The sequence below is a fragment of the Perna viridis genome, chromosome 15 (assembly GCF_037379345.1).
Source record: "Perna viridis isolate PV_CMFRI_1.1 ecotype Kerala chromosome 15, ASM3737934v1, whole genome shotgun sequence".
NCBI classification, from domain to species: Eukaryota; Metazoa; Mollusca; class Bivalvia; order Mytilida; family Mytilidae; genus Perna; species Perna viridis.
The window spans coordinates 19,890,361-19,913,642 of NC_142459.1; the positions used below are offsets into that span (position 1 = coordinate 19,890,361).

General features: G+C 31.7%; 1 protein-coding gene across 3 annotated transcripts in view; it reads left to right on the plus strand.

The window, feature by feature from the left end:
- Nucleotides 1–6,676, plus strand: part of LOC148597381 (protogenin-like) — a 28,762-nt gene extending 22,086 nt beyond the window's left edge. For 2 of the 3 annotated variants that reach the window (XM_088563100.1, XM_088563101.1), the window contains 2 exons: nt 4,350–4,478; nt 5,718–6,676. In XM_088563100.1, coding sequence (XP_088419226.1) covers nt 4,350–4,478; nt 5,718–6,130 — 542 coding nt within the window. In that variant the 3' untranslated portion in view covers nt 6,131–6,676. Of the gene's footprint in view, nt 1–4,349; nt 4,480–5,717 lie in introns of those variants that run through there. The other variant, XM_088563102.1, reaches the window with a different exon arrangement.
- The last annotated feature ends 16,606 nt before the right edge of the window (nt 6,677–23,282 follow it).

The following is a 23,282-nucleotide window of genomic DNA, read 5'->3' on the forward strand; positions in this document are numbered from 1 at the left end:
TTTTGACCAATGTTGGCGTTATTGCCCTTTTTGTACTTTTTTGTTGTTTTTGATGTTATATTTTAAAAATCTTCTATTCAGAAACTACTTTACAGAATTCAATGAATGTTGGTATTTTTTTTTCAGGTATTCTTAACAAAATGACTGTTTGGTTATTTGAGTTGTTGAACAAATGACTGCCGTTTCATGTACTAAAAACGATAGGGGTCAAATAGCAGATTGTTGCATATATATCCAAAACCGTTTGGTTTAACAAAATTCTGACAAAGAACAAAAGTACACTTCTTGAAACGTGTAACATTACCATTATCGCGTGCTTCGTGTGCTTGTATGTGTGCTTCATGTCCGTGTTTTGTAGGATCTTGTATCGTGCAAAGTGTTCATGTATCTTTCGTGTGCGCACTTCGTGCTTTGTTCCTCGTGTATCGTGCAGCGTTTTTTCGTGCAACAATTCTGTATTCTGATTAGATGATAAAAAATACCGTTGTAATTTCGTTTTCTGTGCAAAAACCACAGTAATGTTTATTTTACATTGATAAAAAATTCAGGAATCAATACGTGTAGGAAATAATTGGTTTCAAACAATCGTACATTATTTGTGCATATAATGGAATACCGCCAAAATTTTAAGGGCCTTTCAAAATGGTTTGGGAAAAGTTACCCGAACTATAATAGCTTTTTGTTTCTGGATTGAGAATAAAAATGAAGTATATTTTACCACAGTTTTATGAAATTTCAATATTTTCATTCTCCAAGACCAGTGAATGTACTATAAATAATCAAATAGACATTTTTCATATATTTCTTTCGGAGACATTAACGAGCTTCAATCGGAAATAACTGAGGAATTCCGAATGCAGTTTGGATTTCCGTTCAAATTGCCGAATCATGCTTGTAATTCCAAATTGAAATTCCAAGTCAAGTTTGTAATTCAGAATTATTTTACAAATGGCATGCGGAAAATTTCACCAAGACCATGATTTAGGCCCCAAAATATTTTTTGTTAGGTCGGAAAAGTCCGAATATTCCGAAATCAATTTTCCGACCTAAAATTTGGAATCTCTTACAACGGGTAAGATGGTATCGCATGAGTCAAAAATACTTAAAATTGAGTATATTTTACTCCAGTTTTATGAACTTTAAATATTTTTATACTCCCGGACCAGCAAAAATGTTTTCACAATGTACCATGTATAAATAAATGGACCGTTTCAATATCAACAATGCAATAGTTTCTCTTTTACGCAAATAAGATGGTATCACATTAGTTAAGAAAGCTAAATTATTTCAGAATAGAAAATGTTTTACCAAAACTTTATGAATTTTTGGTATTTTTATTCTCCTTGAACAAGAAAAATGTGTTCCAAATGATCTACATTCAACAAATATGAATATTTTTTTACATAAAAGTTACTTTCTTTTCATATTCAGAAAACTTAGATGGTATTGCAGGAGTCAATATTACTCTATTTTCTAAAAGTTTGGTATATTTTACACCAATTTTAAGACATTTTAGTATTTTCTTACTCCCAGACAAATGAAAATGTTTTCGGAATGTACCGTGTATGATAAAATGGACAATTTTCGTGTCAGTAATGGAATATTGTCTTTTTTAGGCAAATCAGATGATCTCACGTTAGTTACAATTGATAAATTATTTCATAGTTGTGTACTTTTCACCAATACTTTTGGTACTTTTATTCTCCTGAAACAAGAAAAATGTGTTCACGGTGATTTATGTACAACAAAATTGGACATTTTTCACATTTAAATTACTTTCTTTCCATATTTAGAGCAATTTTATGGCATTGCATCAGTCAAAAATACTTTATTATATTTCACTCCATTTTTTTTAAATTTCTTTTTTTTTTCACTTGGATTTGAGTGAAAATGTAATGTTCCATGTATAATAAAATGGGCATGTTTCATATTATCAATGCAATATTTTCTTTTAGACTAAAAACATGGTATCGCATTGGTTAAAATAACTTAATTATTTAAAAGACTACTTTTTACCAATATTTTATGAAATTCTGGAACAAGGAAAATGTGTTCCTAATGATCCATATACAACAAATATAAACATTTTTCACATAAAAAATACTTTCTGTTCATATTTAGAGCAATAAGATGGTATCGCAGAAGTCAAAAATATTCTTTGATCTAAAAAATATTAGTGAATTTTCTCTTAGTTTTAAGAAATTTAAATATTTTTTGTACTCAGAGATCAGTGAAAATGTTTTGGCAATATACCATGTATAATCAAATGCCATATCATTTTTTAGACCAATAAGATTGTATCGCATTATTAATAGCCTGTATTTCACAATAGAGTGTTTTTATCACAACGATCCAAATTCAACAAATATGGACATTTTACACATAAAAGCTGTTCTGTTAATTTCATATTCAAAGCAAAATGAATGGTAAAAACACTTTATCAACTAATTTTGTTTTAGATTTCTTCTTCAATTTTAAGAACTTTCAACATTTTCGTACTTCCAGACCAATGATAATGTGTTCGCAATGTACGATGTATAACGAAAACTGACGTGATTTCATATCAAAACATTAATAGACATTAACAAGTTGCGTATATCGAATGTGTATATGAAAGCATAATTCATTATAAAGTTATATACATGTACGATGATAAAAATCAACAAAATACAACGAACACGTAAACTGTATATCACAACTTATTATTAGATTTCGAAATATACCAATTACTGAAAAGAATACTTCCGGCGGACAGGATCATTCGTTTATCGTGCTTCGTGCAATTTGTTTCGTGTTGTTTTGTGTATCGTGTGCTTTGTGTTCGTGTTTCGTGGGATTGTGTTTCGTGTGCGTGGTATTGGGAGCGTTACACATTTCAGGAGGTATATACAGCATGATGGGGTCTTTCTGATGAATGTTTGTAGGCGTATGTTTGAGGTAATGCCCGTTTTTGCTGTTTTTTTACTTTCGAAAGTCTCGTCCTATGAAACTACTATACAAAATGCAAAACAATATTTTGGGTATTCTAAACAAGATAATTGTTTTGATTTTTATCTGGTAAAAACATGGCTGCCGTTACTAAATTCGAAGATGGGGGTAAGACAGCAGATTTTTTAATCTATCTCCAAAAACCTTTAGATTTAACCAAATTCTGCCATTGGGTACAAGTACAGCATGATGAGATCTTCACGTATCTGTGGTCATTTTTTTGGTGAAAATTCGTTGACCCAGATTTGAGTTAACGTCCTTTTTGGACAATTATTGCTGTTTTTGATGCTATTACTTTAAGAAATTTTCTCCTCAGAAACTACAATACAGAATTCAATAAAAATTGGTATTTTCGTGTTTAAGGGAATCTTAAACAAAATGAAATTTGAATTTTTGATATGTAAAAAAACATGGCTACAGTAACTATATATAAATATAAAACAAGGGACAGAGAGTAGTTTTTTTGCATATATCTCCAAAACAATTAGGTTTAGCCAATATCTTTAAATTGCTAAAATGAATCATATTATAAGGCTAACAGGAGTCTCTCGGGGATAAATGTTGTCAGCAGACGAATCCATGAAAAGCAAAGAAAAAAAAAAACGTTTTACCAGTGTTCAGCTATTATCTTGAAAACTATAATAGATAGAATGAAACTTTCAGTGATAAAATTATCTTTATGATAAGTCCTACCAAAGTATTCTAGGGTAAAAATGGTCGGACAACTCCTCGTTAGATTTATTGCCCTTGAAAAGCAAAAAATTAAAAAGGTACGCGATTAAGGCTTCTGGGAGCCTCTTGTTTTAAAAACAGCTTAAATACTGTACATTTTATTAATCATTATTGAAATTTAAAAGGGCATTGTTAAATGTATTATCTCATTTCTTTTGTTGCTACAAGATTGAAGTCATCACTACAGAAGTTTTATGGCCGTCATCATGAACTCGTGGATCGTTATGGTGTATCCATCAGCACCATGAAAACTGATTTATTCAACGGGTCATAGTTTTCCTTTTCTCGTTTGTCTACCCCGGACTTGACTTTTTATGAGCAACTCGGCGGGTATGTCTAGAAAAGCAGAGGACGCTTACCCTACCGGTACACCTGGTCCATGCTCCCAGTTTTTAGTGGAGTCCGAGTTGCTCATTTACTTTTGTTACTTTGTATGTATAATTTTAGTTACTTTATGTTCTTTGTTGTGTATGTCTGTTTTCAATGTCTGGTCTTTGTCCCTGGATTGCATTATTTTGATAACCGCTATAACCTTGGTTCCCTTGATTACTCTTTTATGTTGGGGAAAATTTCTATAATGAACTTTAAAACATAACTTCTTCTATATTTCGTTTTTTATGTGACTGTAGGGCTACAGCCAGATTCAGAATATAAAATAAGAATCCGTGCCTGTACTGCTGTAGGGTGTTCTAATGTGTCTGATGATGAATGGCCATGGAAGTCACAAAGAACTGAAAAACTTAATCAGAAGGCAAACGGTAATGTTTTAAAGCATAAAAAAACATAGGGGACACTATGTGCGAACTATTACTAGCATTACATAAAGTTTGAATTATTTATGGATGTGTTTACTCTTATCTTGAGAATATGAGTCAGTAACACAATTTGTTTCCTATTGCATTGTATAATTTGCTTACTTCTTGAATCATTTAAACTATTATTTAGCTAGATCTTTTAATCTCAATATCCGCTATATAAATGACGTATTATCTCTAAACCATATTAATTTCGGGGAATTGATACGTTGCATCTACCCAAGGAACTTGCGATAAAGGATACTACAGACACTGTGAAGTCGGCCTCAAATTTTGACCTTCACTTAGAAAGCGATGGTTAAGAAAAACTATTGACCAAACTTTACGGAAAACGTGATGACATTTCATTTAAAATTGTCAACTGTCCTTTCATCTGTGGCAACATTTCTTCAGCACCTGTGTGTGTGTGGAGTGTTCATATCACAACTCATACGTTATGTCAGAGCTTACCAAATGTGCGCAGACTTTTATGTCGCGCTAGAATTCTAACAAATAGGCTTCTGGAACAGGATCATACTGCTACACGATTGAAGTCATCACTACAGAAGTTTTACTGTCGTCATCATGAACTCATGATTCGTTACGATGTATCCATCTGCGCGATGAAAACTGAAAACTGATTTGTTCATCGTATCATAGTTTTCCTTTCCTCTTTCTTTTACCCCGGACTTGACTTTTTATGACAACTCGGTGGGTTTTTCTAGAAAAGCAGAGGACGCTTACATTTGTACCCTACCGATGTACCTAGTTCTTGCTCCCAGTTTTGAGTGGAGTCCGAGTTGATCATTCGTGCTCTTGTTACTTTGTATGTATGATTTTAATTACGTTATATTCTTTGTTGTGTAAGTCTGTTTTCCATGTTTTGTATTTGTCTCCGGATTACATTCTGTTGAATATAAAACTGATTCAATATCTAGATTAGAAAATTGCCCGGCTTCAGTAGTGTTTCAATAGTTGCTCCAATTGTTTAAGTTTGAAATCTTCAGTTGTATTTACATTATTTACCTGAATAATTTTTAAACAGAATTTAACTGCAGCTATATTATTAAAACTATACTTTGAAAACTTTTTAACCCTTTAACGCAATTTGTATCAGTATTTTTGATGAAAATGATCATTTTCCGAAAGATTTGAAATTGTATCACAGTAAGTGTTTTTTTTTCACCTTTTTCTTTCATCTAGGGTTCTTAGATGGTCTTGGTCTGAACTGTACAAAAGACTGGAACGGAATCAAATTAAACCTGATGAACTCAGCCACTACGGTAGATCTTGACAAAACCTCAAACGACACAGAAGAAATGGTCGTTGGTCTTGTAAACAATTTGTTTTGTAAATTTGAGCTTTATCTCGAAAAGAAATTAACTGAAAAACTTTCAACGATTCAAAATGAAGTTCAAAAGAGGGATAGCTATATGGCAAAACGAGTAGGTAGTCTTATAACTTACAGTAGAAATTTGAAAAAGCAATTAGACGATTGTGTAAGACAAACTAGAGCATTAAAACAAGATCTCAGTAATATAACAATTTTAGTACAATCTATAGACTCAAGATGTAATAAACACTTTAGAAGAAAAAAGTTATATACCGGTTCATAAGTTCCATATCAGGAAAAAATGTAGTTCAAGCATTTAAAGGGGACATCAGTGAATATCGGATTAAACGGATGTTTTTGTAATATAAAATGGATTCAATGAGAAGCAATAGAGAACTTAAGCATTAAATAATGTTTTTGGATAATGAGACGAAAAAAAATATTATTTTGATATGTAGCCTGAAACATAGTTGATTTTTATTACGTTTGGCACTTAATTCGCGATGTGCTAAAACATGAAGAACTGTTACATAGACATGATGATATCAACAAATTATAGAGACAAACAGAAGGTAGATAACTGAGACTTATTATGTTGACAACATGTTACCTGACAATTTCAAAGTAGAGTTGAAGTGTTTAGGTTCAAGAAATATATGCGTTTTAATATATCAAAACGTTGTTATGTGGAATTACTTTAACAAAAGTTAAATATGCATCTAAGATGCTGCCTATGCTGATTCTGTATTTTTTATATAAATTTGTATATATGTATATACACTTTGTGTTAATAATAAAAAATACAAGTCAAATATATTTTTCAGCACAATATCATTTTTTAAACTGTTATTTGAAACATTTGTCCCTGCTTTTTGTGATTTCCATGCCAGATGATAACGAAAGAAAAGATCAAAACTTCTTATGAGTAACTCGGCGTATGTTTCTAGAAAGGACACTTACCCTACCGGTACACCTGGTCCATGCTCCCAGTTGCTCATTTACTTTTTTTACTTTGTATGTATCATTTTAGTTATATAACTTAATGTTCTTTGTTTTATTTGTGTGTTTGGTCTTTGTCCCTGGATTACATTCTTTTGATTTCCGCTAGAATCTTGGTTGCTATAATTGATTACCCTTTTAACATGTTAAGTACTGAAAGCAACAAATCACAACTAACTTTCAGGACTATTTTATTCTTCATTTATACTTTTTGGACAATTTTTCATTACCCCTTAGTATAGCTAAAAGAAAACAACAAGAGAACAATCGACGTATTATAGCTTTTTGTATAATATTTTGCCCAACATGTGGAAGGAATCATTAAATGTCCAATATTATACCATGATTTTCATACATATATTTTTCAATCTTACCCCAAATATTAGAGTGCTCAGGTTCTATTTGTGGGAATGCATATATATTAGGTATATTGCTTTTGAATTACGACTTCTACCTTGTCTCCCCTTTTCAAGTTCCTCGTTTATCTACTTCCCGGTAACCGAACGGCTATACTCGGCGTCACATAAATAAGATACTGTTAAAATTTGAATAAAAATATTTTCGACCACTTTATTGACACCTACCGTCGATTAAATTGTCTTAAATAACTTGCTCATTCGTTTAGCCAAACGGCCTTTCGATAAACATGGAATCGTTAAATTCCGATGAGATTTTAATTTTTCCAATATTTACATTGTCAAATTTCGGCCACTTTTACAGTGATTTACTTGCACGATAGACGATCGATGAAAAATAAAAATAATATAAATAAATAATGGAGAAAGAAAAAGTAGAAAATAAAATTAACGATATTTAAATTAAGAATAGCAAAAAAATATATAAGTAATAGTTGAATCAAGAAAATAATCAAACTACAAAAATAAACGAACGCTTCTATCGCGCGTTTATTGTGCGTTTAAATGTACGCAAAAGATGTGTAAACGCTACAATGGGAAATGTGAATGTTTCAAGGAGTTTAATTTTAAAGTGAATGATTGCAAATCTGATGGATAGCGAAGGTATTTTTAGGTATGATATATTATATTTTTCCCAATTCTTTTTTTTTTCCAAAATACAGAAAATACCAGTTATATATATTGTAAATTTCGATATGCTGTACATGTGTTTCAAGGAGTAACCTCTCATCAGCAGAATAAAAATCATATATGTAGGAAGATCATATTCAAAATATTAGGTGGATAAAAGAAGTACTCATAACCAAATCTACCGAAAGAGGAAGCCAAATTTATCACCGAGAAATTTTACTAAATGCAACAATGCAAGGAATGAACCCTCGGTGTTTTACGTATTTTTAAATTTGGAATACTGCAAGATTTCATAAATAGGGTAGATAAAATGTGATATTATTCGGGGTCAGACAAGTCCGACTACTGGGTTGGTGAATACCCTCGGGGACCTAAGGCCACCAGCAGTGGTATTGATCCAGTGGTTCAAACTATTTTACTGTATGCATTGCATAGTATATATATACAGTATACAAAATTAAAAATATTCCGAAACTATCACAATTTGGGCTAAATGGTAGTGACTCAAAAGGACATCTGTCACAACGAACACAATACAGAAGGATTGGCGCAACATCTTTCGAAAAATTACGAACCCTCCCTTCAATCAAATATGACACAAACAAAGTATGTTTTTCTGATTTTGTCGTATGTGCACTTCGCATATTACTTTAAAGATTAAAGCTTCACTTAACGTCGGTTTATTTGTGTTATACATGCATGAACAACATGAACAGTTCTTGTTATAAATACATCATTTTGATTTGAGTAAAATTATTTTCAAGACCTATTCAAATCTTAACTGAACACACCACTTGTTGATGCACAACTAGGTGATATTCACATTTTTTCTTCTTTGAAGCCAAACGCATTTTGCTTTGACAATTCCAATCAATCTAGAAGGAACTGGTATCTCCAAATTGTTATGAGGTCTCATTTCAAAATGTTCCTTTTAACTTCGGTATTTCTGCTTCCTGTAAATGGCCTCTAGACATATATCGATGTTAAAAAGATCAAGCGCCAAAGCATCAAAATGAAGGACGTCCGTTGGTATCATTTTGGGATTTTTGTCAGATTATCGGGACCGTCGGGTTTTCTAAATGTCTTTTGTCCATTGACCCTGTTTGTTTGTTTGTTTGTTTTTCCTCATTTTATTATACACATCGTTTTAATCAATGATATTTTATATTTAAAAAAAATATTAAAAGTGCTAAAGCAAGGTCAAGTGTTGGCCGTTTTCCCGCCAAATTTCAACTCTTAATATTTGAAAAAAGAGATTTTGTTTTTGGAGAGGGGTTATATCTCCATACAATTCCATACAATTTTCGAGGGCAAAAAAATCAAAGTCCCTACTTTCCAAATTTATTCCGACTATAGGTACTATTATCCGAAAAGTATTTTTGGAATTTAGTTCGGAATCTCCTACTACAGGTATTGCTCTGAATATAAAAAGAAAATAATTTTGAAATGAACATTGTAAAATGTCCATATTTGTTGTATATGGATCATTGGGAACACATTTGTTTGTCCTAGGAGAATAAAACTACGAAAATTACATGAAGTATTGGTAAAAACTGCTCTATTTTGAAATATTTTAGCTATTTTTAACCAATGTGATACCATCTCATTTGACTAAAAAAGAAAATATTGCATTGTTGATATGACAAATGTCCATTTTATTATACATGGTGCATTGTGAAAACATTTTTGCTGGTCCGGGAGAATGAAAATATTAAAATTTCATAAAATTGGAGTAAAATATACTCAATTTTTAGATTTTTTTGACTCATGCGATACCATCTTATTGTTCTGAATTTGAAAAGAATATAATTTGTAAATGAAATATTGTCAGATTGTCCATATTTGTTGTGCATGGATCATTGGAAACACATTTATTTTGTCCCAAGAGAATAAAACTACCAAAATTTCATGAAGTATTGGTAAAAAGCGCTCTATTTTGAAATGATTGATCTATTTTAACTAATACAGTACCATCTTACTAGGCTAAAAAATATTGCATTATTGCTATGACTATGTTCATTATACATAATACATTGCAAAAACATTTTCACTGGTCTGTGAGTATGAAAATATTGAAATTTAATAAAACTGGGGTAAATTTACTCAATTTTGTGAAAAGTGAAACAAAAAGCTATTATAGTTCATGAAACTTTTCCCCAACCATTTCTGAAGGCCCTTCAAATTGTGGCAATATTCTGTTATATGTACAAATAATGTACGATTTTTTGAAACCAATTATTTCCTACATGCATTGATTCCTATTTTTTCCATGTAAACGGATCGTTTAAGTGATGTTAGAAAAGAAAACGAAATTACAAAGGTATTCCTTAAAATTGATCTACCAGGAGCAATTTTTATCATCCAAACAAAATACAGAACCGTTGCCCGTGGAACGTTGCACGATACACGAAGAACGAAGCACGTAATACGCACACGAAAGGCACAAGCTCACGAATCAGACGCTGCACGATACACGATCCCACGAAACATGCACACGAAGCACATGAAGCACGCTAAAATGGGAATGTCACATATTTCAGGAGGTGTATGTACCCGTGAATAATTCAATTCTTATACACTTGGTTTTTATTCCTTGTACAGTCAACATTCAACACCAAGAATCAGTTAGTCTGACTATATTTGGTTCCTGCCGATCACCTGAGAATGACTAAGCAATATTTTGACAGTAAAGTTAATATATCTTAAAGATAAAAAAGTAAAACAAATAAAAATAGACATGTTTTAATGGTTTTACAAGATAATTAAAGAATGTCTGATAAGAACTATTGAATTTTACCTTCTGTTTATAATTAACAAACTGTTTTTTGAAACTAATTGAGAGAATTCAATAATTGATTGTGATATTTTCTTTACTAAGCCTATATCACAAGGAATGTTAAAAGGTATATTAGAAAATGCCTGTGTTGTGGTTAGATTTTTCTTTTTGAATTGTTAAACTGAACCAAGATAATTAGCTTTTAATTTAAATTGAAAAGGAAGAGAAATCATAATGTTTAAATGTTTATTGTCTACTATCTATGGCTTTGTACTAAAACTGAAATGTTTACCCACAGCTCAGCAATCGTTTTGTTTTTGTCAAGGTCTGTAAAATGAGTTTTTGACATAATTTGTTTTCCTATCTTTGGCAAGATATAACATGTTACGGCCTTCATACAGTTAGGCTTATGTTGCTACAGGATTAAAGTCATCACTTGAAATTTCGAAGTTTTATTATCGTCATAATGAACTAGTAGATCGTTTTGTTGCATCCTTCGACAGCCTTAGAACAGATTTGTTCAGAGTGTCATAGTTTTCCTTTCGTCTTTCATCTACCCCAGACGAGACATTTAATATGCACATCGGCGACAGTTTCTAACAAACCAGAGGCGCTTAAACTATCAATGCCTCTCATCCATGATTCCAATTTTAAATGGAGTTCGAATAACTCATTTACTGATGAATCTTAGTACATGTTATTTTGGTTATTGCATTTGCCTTACTGTGAAAGTATTTTTGTTCGTGGGAGACTAACATTCGTCGATTTTGTGGGTAGGCCCAACCACGAAATTCAGTTCCCAACAAAAAGGAGAAATCCCATTGATGGGTATACTGAAAACTTCAAACCACAAATTCAAAAATTCACGATCTAGTGTTTCTTCCCTAAACCACGAAAATCGAATTAAGGTAATTTCAAAGTATTGTGCGAGTCAAACACATGCATTTAATTTGTTTCTAGAAAAATAAAACGTTACTATATGGCCACATCTTCTCTAAATGACTCGTACTAATGTTTTATGATTGGTTGTATAGCTAGGTTTGTTTATAGTTTTCAAAGAAACAGAATACATATACATGTTAATTGTCATTGAAAAACACAAATTGTCACCAAGGGGATTGTGTGTTCTGTCAATGCCGGTTTAAGCAGTAGTTTTCGTGGTGCTTGTTTATTTCTCGAAAATGTGGACAATGACATTGCAAATGTTTTACTGTACTCTTGCTAGCATATTGTTTTAACTTTTGAAAGAAAGACTTGAAACATGTATGTGAAAGTCTTAACACATATTTTTGAAAAGAAGAATGTATTGGTACACACTTCGTCACTTCTGTAATGAATCGATAAATCTGATTTGAAATTAACGTAACATCAATATTCGTGTAAACAGGACCCATGCTATAAAAATATACATTCCTGGATACAAATAAATGGTATATATGAAGTTTAATTTAACTTTTATATATGCAAATCTGCTTCAATTACATTCTGCAGCGCCGGAATTGATACTAGTATCGAAATTACCGCACACGATATGATTGTAAAATAATATGAAATAAAAATGGAATAAAAAGAGAAGTACATATTTTTTGTTTTTGTTTAATCAAAATTAAGTAACTTTTTATATGTTTATGTTCATGCGGAAGGCGGGGCCCTTTTCAAGAACTAAATCAGTAAATGCTACACTTTACGGTGTCTCTTATATGACTAGTTTTTTTAAACTCTTTTGATTGTATTATTTTTTTTTTTTTTGGTGGTCCTTTTGTTAGATACCTTTAAGGATGACCTGTAATTGTTCTTATTTGTGTTCAATTTCATCATTTTTGCTATCTGGATCTTTTGATTTTTCTTGTATTTGGGTGTTTGTGTCACCATCACTGCTAAGCTGTTTGTCACTGTTGCTACTTCGTCATATTCGTTCATTAGGACAGTAGTTGAATTTATGTCGCTTATCAAGATAAGTAGATTAAAAAAGTATCATTTACTTTCAGTTGTTCGAAGTGTATTAGTCTCACTGTATATTTGTCCATCGTAAATACGTCCCGGAAATGAATAGATATAAAACAACAGTTTCTTCTGAAACAAAGAGTAATTATTGTTTTTTTCTTCTTGTAAATTGATTTTTTTGTGCTGATGTGACCGCTGATTTACCAATAATGACAATAGCATAAAAAATGTTTTTTAATCACCACTGATATAGTCACCCGGCAATGGAAGGTTAAGCGCGCTGTGAAATGTGTATTTAACCCACCATTTCGATCGAATTGCCTGTACCAAGTCAGGGCCATTGAGGTACTAGCTGCTCCAGCGGTGTAATATCTATTTTGCTAGATTTATTTTGAACTTGACTTGATTATGAAACGGATTAGTGTTTGTTAATACTGCTTTACCCTTATTAACCCAACATATCCAGTGTACACCATTATATGCTAAAAATTACCATTTCAGTTATGTTTAGGTTTTTTTCATGGGAAAGAGTAATCAAGGGAACCAAGCTTATAGCGGTAATCAAAAGAATGTAATCCAGGGACAAAGACCAGACATGGAAAACAGACATACACAACAAAGAACATAAAGTAACTAAAATCATACATATAAAATAACAAAATCAAATGAGCAAATGGGACTCCACCAAAAACTGGGAATATGGACCAGGTGCACCGGTAGGGTAAGTGTCCTCTGCTTTTCTAGAAACACCCGCCGAGTTGCTCATAAAAAGTCAAGTCCGGGGTAAACAAACGAGGAAAGGAAAACTATAACCCGTTGAATAAATCAGTTTTCATGGTTCAAATAGATACACCATAACGATCCACGAGTTCATGATGACGACAATAAAACTTCTGTAGCGATGACTTCAATCTTGTAGCAACATAACCCTGTTCCAGAAGCCTATTTGTTATAGTTCTAAAGGGTGGCAATTTTTCACCTACTTTGAATTGGAAATTTATTACATGGCTTAATTTGGTAGCTTGGACACTACATAAATGTACTGGATCACACATAAGCTTACAGTATTCTGAAATACAAAATGTACCAGTTTTATGTTTATATATATATATATAATTTCAGTAGGGTACAAATATAGGCCCATACTGAAAAAAAAACCGAAGAATATTCTTTGGCAACAAATTGATTCCGTCAAAAAGTTGATGAGTGGGGTTGCACAATGAACCATCATAGCCCATGGACTATTTGTCATTAATGATTATTGGCACATTGGAAGCAATATATTGTCCATTACACATGTACTCTTCCTTCACCACTGAAAGGAATCTAAAGAAACTGTCACATTGCCGTTACTATCTTATAACGCATCTCTTGTTTAAATAGATTTGGTGGTTTTAAATAGCAAGCCATATACTTTGATATTTATGAATATTGAAATATTGGAAATATTTATACTACCATACATCGTGTACAAAGTTACAGCCCTAGATTAATTCTACGAGAAGAAATGACCCGGCCAGCGAAAGCTGTATTTTAATGTAGCCTAGCTGGCCGAGTGGTGTAGGGCGCTGGACTTAGTGCAGGCGGTGGTGTCATAGATGTCACAGCGGTACGAGTTCGAGTCCCGCGGAGGGAACACCCAAAAATTTGAATCGCAAATTTGACAGTACTAACATCGTTGGGAATTTTTTACACCTTTCTATATGTTTATATATCCGATGGAGCAGTGTAGCGAATAGAGTCGTCACATTCTGAGACGTTTGTATATATATATAGACTGCATAAAAATAATTATCATAAAGATAATCTGGAATTTTTACGTTACTTTTTATAGAGCACAGTCATATGTAAATCTTAACCTTCTTCAGTGAAGAAACTACTGTGACATGTCAAGGGCATTCTTGAAATTATCGTTTCATTCGTCTTTGTGTATTATCTATTTTGGGCGCGCCGGTTTTTCCATTGTTACAAAAATAAAATTGATCCATAAACTGGATTTATACTTTTGTAATTTTGTTTATAGTATCTAAGATTAAAAAAAAATAACTTAGAGACACATTTGTCTGATTTTTATTCTTATCTTTGAAGCACAGCCTCAGTTATGTATTAAATGACAGCAAATATGTCTTCAGCGGAAGAAGTCACTAGTAGCCGAATTTTTTACTGAAGCGGCTATTTCCTACTAAAAATCTACTGAAAACTCTTAACAAATTTAAATTTAGTGTCTTTTCAGTGGCAAATCAAAGCAAATTCAGTGTATGTCGTTAAGAGTTGGCAATTTCAGTAAATTCGGGAGCTTCAGTCAAGGTCGATTCAGTAGTGTTAAGAGTGCGTTAAGAGAATCTTTTTTCTGTCAAAGGAATACGTCTAGTATTGTTAAGTGCAGACAACGTCAACATACTAACATTATATTTTACTAAAATTTAAAATCTAGTTACTAAGGAAGGTTCTTTTAACGCCCTTTACTACCCATTTCGGGTCTCTTAACGACGGCTGAATTTGGTGGGCTGTAAATCATAATTGTGTTTCTTATTTTCGTTATCATAGAAAGATAGATAAATAAATAACTAAATAAACTAATTAATTAATTCATAAATGAAGGAAAACTTGTTGATATTTGTTAGTAATAAAATGATTAAAATTGTAAAATATTTGTGAGAAACAAAAACAGAATTGAGATAAATGAAAACTTTGGAAATGCCAACAGATCCGTAGGCTTCTACAATATATATATATATATATCTACATATATAATTGAGTAATTGCCTTCTTCAAGAGAGCGATAGTCCAAACAAAAAATCGAAAACAATGTCGAACTAAGTCATTTTAAAACATAATATCAGACGTATTTTATTTTAAATAAAAGGGGCATATGCCAATATATATATATGAAAAGGATTATTATAATATAAAATCATAAGAATAATAAGGTTACATTAATATGGTTGTTATAGACCCCCTTGCATAAATATAAATTTAATGCAAAAAAATTGCTTGTGTGAATTGAATGTGAAACAAAAATTGTGAGAAACTCAGCCAAAATTAGGCAACCATCTTTGTCATGTTAAGTAATGTCAGGGAAAATGTGTTATTTAGATGTTCTTTTTTTTAAACGCGATTCACTACCTGTATTAATCATTTCAGTAAAAACGCCCAGGGGATACAATTACGTATATAGGGGACAGGCGGTATGATAGACAAACGTGTAAACTCTCCTGAAATTAAATCACAACATTGTTAATAAGTCTGACAATGAAATTAAATGTATAGAAGCATCTTCCTTTATTTAAATGAAAAAGAAAAAAATAACATTGAAAATTGAAATTGAAAATGCCGAGAAATACTGTTTTCTTCATGGATCAATTTTCCTTAGATCCTGTTTAGGTACATGTACAATGTAGTAATAGAACGCTGGGTTACTTGCAAATGTTTCATCTGCTTAAATATGATTAATATTGAACTCTGAATTATTTTTAAATTCACCTTTCTGATTACGAAGGACATTGAACAAACACATATACAAAATATTCAGGTTTGATAATGGTTTATTGAACACCTATATGAATTCACTCAACACATTCAACATACTCCACAATGGAACTACAAACTACTAATGGACCTTTCCCAATTTATATTTTTGTAGTGGAAATTCAACATAAAGATCTCCAGGTCGAAATTGTTTGTCAAATCATTCAAAATTAAGCGACAATCATAGAAATAAAGCATGCCCTTAGAAACATATCTTTCTGAACTTGCTACATTTCCCAGTCATTATGCTAAATGTACGTGTAAGGAAATTATATCCTAATCACGCTCATTGGTCAACCAACTCTCAAACCTATAAAGTGAAGGACATGTGGGGACTGGGATAAGGTCAACGAATATTACGAATATCATACTCTTTGGTACATATGTAAGACTCGGAACCGTGATGGGATGCGGATGTACGATGGTAGTACGCCAAAGTGCTTTTACGATCAAGCTGAAATCTGATGGTTAGACATAATTGTGAACTGCCGAAACGCAGAAAGGGGTTGGCCACTACGAGAAGGTGCGTTATTTTTACTTCGCTGAATTTTTTTAACTATCATGAAGATTTTTGCCGTTGATACCGTAAATATACGATTATCTTGATTTTTGTTTTTGTTTTTGTTTTTTTTTTTCAGGTATGATATAAGTCTACATGCAATCAGAAAAATACTTTGCTTTCATTTCGTTCATACTTCCAATTATTGAGGAAATTATAAAAACAAAATTAGTAACTGTTCTTCTTTTTTTCCTACACCCAGTGGAAAATCGAATAAAACATCTTATATTACATTTGAATATTTCTTGACTAAACCATAAAACGGGTGTAAATAGCTCTAAGACTTCTGTGTTAGTGTATAAACTACATGTACATGTACTGCATAAAAATCATCTGATCGATAGTACTTGTAGAATTTGCAAGTACAAATATAATGTAGTATAAGACGGCCCCTTTTTTTTCTCTGTATGTGTCATCCTATATACTGTTGCTAATGTTATCAAAGAATGATAGATATCTCAGAGGTCCAGATTTGATGGACTAACGGACTATACGTAATATGAAGAGAAAAGTGCAAGTCTGATCCTCCTGAACTTAATTTGTGCCTTCGACATTCCAATACACTCTTTGAACTCGTATAATTCTAGTTTCTATTTCGCCTTTCTATAACTATAAACTAAGTACGTTTCATGATTCATTGTAAAAACATGCCTTACTTTTTCATAAGATAAAATATCTATGATACAAAATTTATAAAATATTCACATTTTTTTTTTCGACTTTTAATGCAACGATAAAAAAGTGGACCCGGTAAAATGTAAATATTTTCATTACATCTTATATACTTGAAAGCCAAACATGTACTTAAACAGCATAATATTATCTCGAATTATTACATTACTCCTTTTTATAGACCACATTCATGTGTATTTTTAAATTAATATCTTAACTTTCTTTAACGGTAAAAATGCTGTGACCTGCGTAAGGCATTTTTTGAAAAGACCGTTTCATTCGTCAATATGTATCAGCTATTTAAGTCGCGCTGGTTTTTTTATTGTTACTAAAATAACTGAGATCAATAAACAGTATTCTTACCGTCTAAAATTTAATAAATACCTAATATAAGGTACAGATTTACGAGATTTATGTTTCTGTCTTTGAAGCATAGTCGTAATTATTTTTACCTTAAGCAGTAGGATTATCATGGTGTTTGATTAATAAGTGACATAACAAAATAGTAGAAAATATTGGTTTTGTGGTCTCCTTGAACTTTTGCCTGATAAGGCCTGAGGCGCAACAATTTCATTGGTTTTCAAATCAAACGTTTGTTTCATTTAGAGTGTATATATAAATATATGTTCTTGTGATTCTCACAGCGACAGCATATTTTACTGACTGAGGCATCACTTATTTGAAGGTAGCAATTTTTTTTTTTTTTTTTTTTTTTTTTTTTTGGTGGGGGGGGGGGGGGGGTTTTTTTTGCCAACAATTTAGCGAAGACCTTAAAAAACCAACTTCTTGATAACAAAATAAACATATAATGAAATATGCGTACGAACATAACGAACTATCATGAGTTAAACAAGTATCCAATAGATACATTAACACGTATTTCAAAAGTAAACGACAATATATTGTATTTCATAAACGCCTTAACTTAAAATTTTAAATATTCATTAAATGACTTCTGTGCTGCAAAAACGTCTTTTATGGTCACTGTTAGCTCAGACCGGACAACACATAGATAAACACGCAATATGAAAACAATCGCAGTCTTGTTATCAGGTTTGATAAAACGGATACAATAAATTGTGTCTTATCAGAATTCGTACATTACAATGTTTTCCCTTATATATATCAAGACGTTATCGAAGACTAATCCGACAAAAGGAACACATTATATCCAATTAATCAAGTTTGATTCCATGCTGCGATTTGCCATCAAACACACCTTAACCTACAATTTAACTTTTAATTGACTACCAAGTAGTTTATTTTTGACTTGTTTATGCCTTTATATAGGTTGCCTTATAACATTACAATAACTACAATGAATAATTGCACTTCCAAAATTGTTAAAAAGCATTCTCTTTCATTCATCTATAGGTGCATGTTATAATTGCATCAAGATCAAGAATGGCCTTTGCATGTCCATATAACTGACATCACGAGTAAATACCTGCAAATTAACCTTAATCTTCTACAAACTCAATCTAGTTTAAATTATGTTTGTTTGTTTTTTTGATTTGTTATGTTTTGTTTTTATTTATTTATTTATTTTTTTTTGTTTTCTGTTGTTTTTTTTTTATTACGAAAGTACGAAAGAGTAATCAAGGGAACCAAGGTTATAGCGGTAATCAAAATAATGTAATCCAGGGACAAAGACCAGACATGCAAAACAGACATACACATTTAAGAACATAAAGTAACTAAAATCATACATACAAAGTAACAAAAGCAAATGGGCAACTCGGACCGCTAAAAATTGGGAGCGTGGACCAGGTGCACCGGTAGGGTAAGCGTCCTCTGCTTTTCTAGAAACACCCGCCGAGTTGCTAATAAAAAATCAAGTCCGGGGTAGACTAACAAAGAAAGGAAAACTATGACCCGTTGAATAAATCAGTTTTCATGGTGCAGATGGATACACCATAACAATCCATTATTACAGCTCAACTTAGTGATCAAAATTAAATGACTCTGGATATATCTAACTGCTTTTTAACACAAAGTATCTTCTCTTGAATGTCCCGATCTCCCTCAGGAAGACTTTAGATTTTGTCAAATGTTCAATAATACATTTTGATATAAATTTTCTTCTCTATTTTAACTCCGTGAAAAATCTTCATACTCAAGGGCAGACAACCGACTTGGCATCTTTCCCATCACTATGGTTTGCGGTCAGGTTTTCCGTATTATAGCCTGACAACCCCAGCATTTAACACACCAGGGGTACCAAATTCCACCACCTGGGGCACACAACCCAGTTGCTCTGTGGGCAGAAACCTAGCCCTCCACTAGGTTTCTGAGCCCTATTTAGTCGCCAATTACGACAAGCTTAGCGCTGCTGCACGGGGCAACGTGAACATAAAAATAAACAAACAAAACTTAAAATGTTTTTTCCTGTTTTAAATTTTAGTCATGCCTACTGTTTCATAATTCATACTTACCATTATTGGAAAACATGGCTTTATTTTTTGATTTTATAATGAAAAGGGTCAGCTTAAAATTATTATTTGTACTTATTCCATACATACTTTATTGAATATATCGAATTATTACGTTACTGCTTTTTATAGACCACAGTCATGTGTATTTTTAATTGTTATCTTAACGTTCTTTAACGAAAATACCGTGACATGCCAACGGTATTTTTTGAATTCGTCACTGTGTATTAGCTATTTTAGGCGCTGGTTTTTCATTGTTACTAAAATAATTTTGATCAATGAACAGAACGTGTACTTTTGTAATTTTGTTTATACAATCTAAAGTTTAATTAATACCTAAAATACACAGTGATGTTTATGTGTCACAGAATGTCTTAACGTGTAAAAGCAGCAAATAAAATTAAAAAACTAAAACAAGGCTTAATAAGGTACACATGTCACAATAATTCATATCAAATTTATAAATACCAGGATAAATATTTGTAAAGATCAAAGTTTATAATCATAGAACATATTTTTTTTAAGCTGACAATTAAATTTGACCAGAGCAAGACAAAAATAATGCTGTGGCATATTTAAAGCATACGTAAGTTTTGAATATCTAAAAAAAAAACATATTCAACCAAACAGTATAAGAAAAAAAAGCTAACAAACGTTACATATAGCACAGATATATACATGATTTAAATAACTTTAAATTCAAATTTGATTTATATAAACTTTTTATTCTAAAGTTCGATAATGTTAAGATCGTTATGGCTAGTAATGGACGAAATCCAAATTATTGTTTTATTTATCAACGTGTGTTAGGTATTTCAGGTGAATTGATTTTGTCTTTTAATGAAAATAAATGTGACATACAAACCGAATTAAACATTTTTTTTTATTTTGTTTTTACCATATAAGGTTTTAGGATTGTTCATTTTGTTTTTACCATATAAGGTTTTAGGATTGTTCATTTTGCTTTTAACATTTAAGGTATTAAAATACCACAACAAATAATTGTACAGTTTAAAGTTCGATCTTTAAAGCATAGTCATATTTATTGAAGGAATGGCAGCCAAAATATCTGAGAGACAAATTAACGACAATGTGATGTTTATGTAATAGGTGTCACAGAATTTCTTTAAAACAAGCTACTTATTTAAACTGTATACTATTATCTCAAATTATTACGTTACTACTTTTTGTAGACCTTTCATTCGTCAATATGTAGTGGCTATTTAAGGCTCGCTGGTTTTTATTGTTACTAAAATAACTTTGATCAATAAACAGTATTCGCACCATCCAAAATTTAATAATACCTAAGATACAGATTTGTGAGATTTATGTTTCTATCTTTAAAACATAGTCATAGTTATTTCTAGGTGACTTCAACTACCTTAAGCTGTAGGATTATCATAGTGTTTGATTTATAAGTGTCACAGAATATCATTTAAATGGGGGTAAAGAGCAGGAAATAATCTGATAAAAAAACTAATGGAAGAAGTCTTAATTGGCAAATGTTACAACAAAAATAAGACAAAATCAAGAGGACCGATCTTCAAGATCCAATTAAACTAAAAACGGCCAACTCCTAAATATTTTCGCCGTAGTAAAGTCCAGAAAGACCACGTCAAGTTTAATAAATATATTATAATATAATATTTCAGACGTTTACACATTCCTTTAATATTTTTGTTTTAAAATTAAAATCGTAGAGCATATTCATTTTAAGTAGCAGTCCGCCTAAGAATCATGTAATTTTCACTGAAAGTAATTTATTGATGTCAGATGTTTTATCAAAATTGACTTTACATCTGTTGGATATATAAGAAAAACAATCAATAAAATAAAAAAATGAAAAATGTTTTCACCGTTACCATAGCAACAACCACTCCTTAGCAACCACTAATTTAGGGCTTAATAATCACAACAACACCACAATTTGTTGTATTTGTTTTATATCTAATGGTGGAAATTTACCAAACTAAATAATTATATTAGTGAAGTGTGTCTTATGGAAAAGAATTTACAATGAAGTACAAAGCAATCTGATTGGTTAAAATCTGGTTACCTAGCAACCAAAATTCTTAATTTTTGACAATTTGAAATATACGAAAATAGGTTATCTTCAGATTCGTTTTGCTAACAAGAGCACAAAGATATTAATTAAATGTATGCATGGATGTGTAGTAGATGCTCTCCACTGAAACATATCAAAAATAAAAATATGTAGCATATCTTTGTTTTCTGCTCATTTGGACCTTAAATCACCCCTATAAAGACTTTTCTTCCTCTTAACGCTTTTCATACAAACTTTGTCCAGATCATAACTTTTTTGTCTTTTGACCTAGACTTCTAGTATTTGGTATGTTGGTATATCTTCTCAGGGCGGAGTGTTGCGTACCATGGGTAACCTTTGACCTTGACCTTTAAACTCAAGGTCAAATAACATAAATTTTCGCAAAAAACGATACACAATTTTGTCTGTGCCATTACTTTTTGGTCTTTGTACTTGACCTGTTTGACATTTAAGTAAATCAAATCAAGTTAGAGTGAAATGTTCTAGATTGGATGACTTTTGACCTTGGCCTTTGACTCCAAGGTCAAATGACATACAAACTTTTGGCAAACTATCATACAAACTTTTGGCGGGGCCATAATTTTCTTTTGTCTTTTTACTTAGACATCTGATATTTGGTATGGGGTTTTGTTTTCTCAAGGCGAGGCGCCTCGTACTAGATTGGTTGACATTCGAACTTGACCTTTGACCTCATGGTTAAATAACATATCAACTTTTGACTTGATGAGTGTTAATCAGAAAATAGGGCAATTAGACAGGCTAAGTTAACATTACCTGATTAGTCAAATGCAGAAAATGCTTTTAATAGCATTTTACAACCTGAACCAGAATTTTGCTGAAGGCAACAGTTTTTGAATTATTTTTAAAAAAACTCTTCTGACCCCTATGTTCCATTTTTAGTATAGGCAGCCATATACATTTTAATGGATTAAAAAACACAAGTCATTTCGAGCACAATACACTAAAGAATTAACATGCTTTATTTCCATTAACTGATCTTAAATGGTTTTCGAGAAGAAGATTTTGCACGTATACATGTGGAAAAATTAAGAATTGTTTGAGGAGCCATAACTCCTACATTAGTGGACGAATCGTTTCGAAAATGTCATAGATCAAAAATCCCGACATTTATCTTGTGTGGAATACCATACAGAACAATTGTTTTTGATGATAATATTTTCAAAGTTGTACATACGAGGAATGCCAAAAAAACTTTTATAGGGGTCATAACTCCTACATCAGTTGTAAATTTCGTTTGCAGAATTTCGGCATAGGTTTTCTCAAAATCCTGGACAATATTATCCCCTGCCAGAATTTCGCTAAAGGCAACGTTTTTTAGTTATTTTCATAAATTATCATTAGACACCTATGTTCTATTTCTAGTAACAGCAATTATGTTTTTTTTACGGATCAT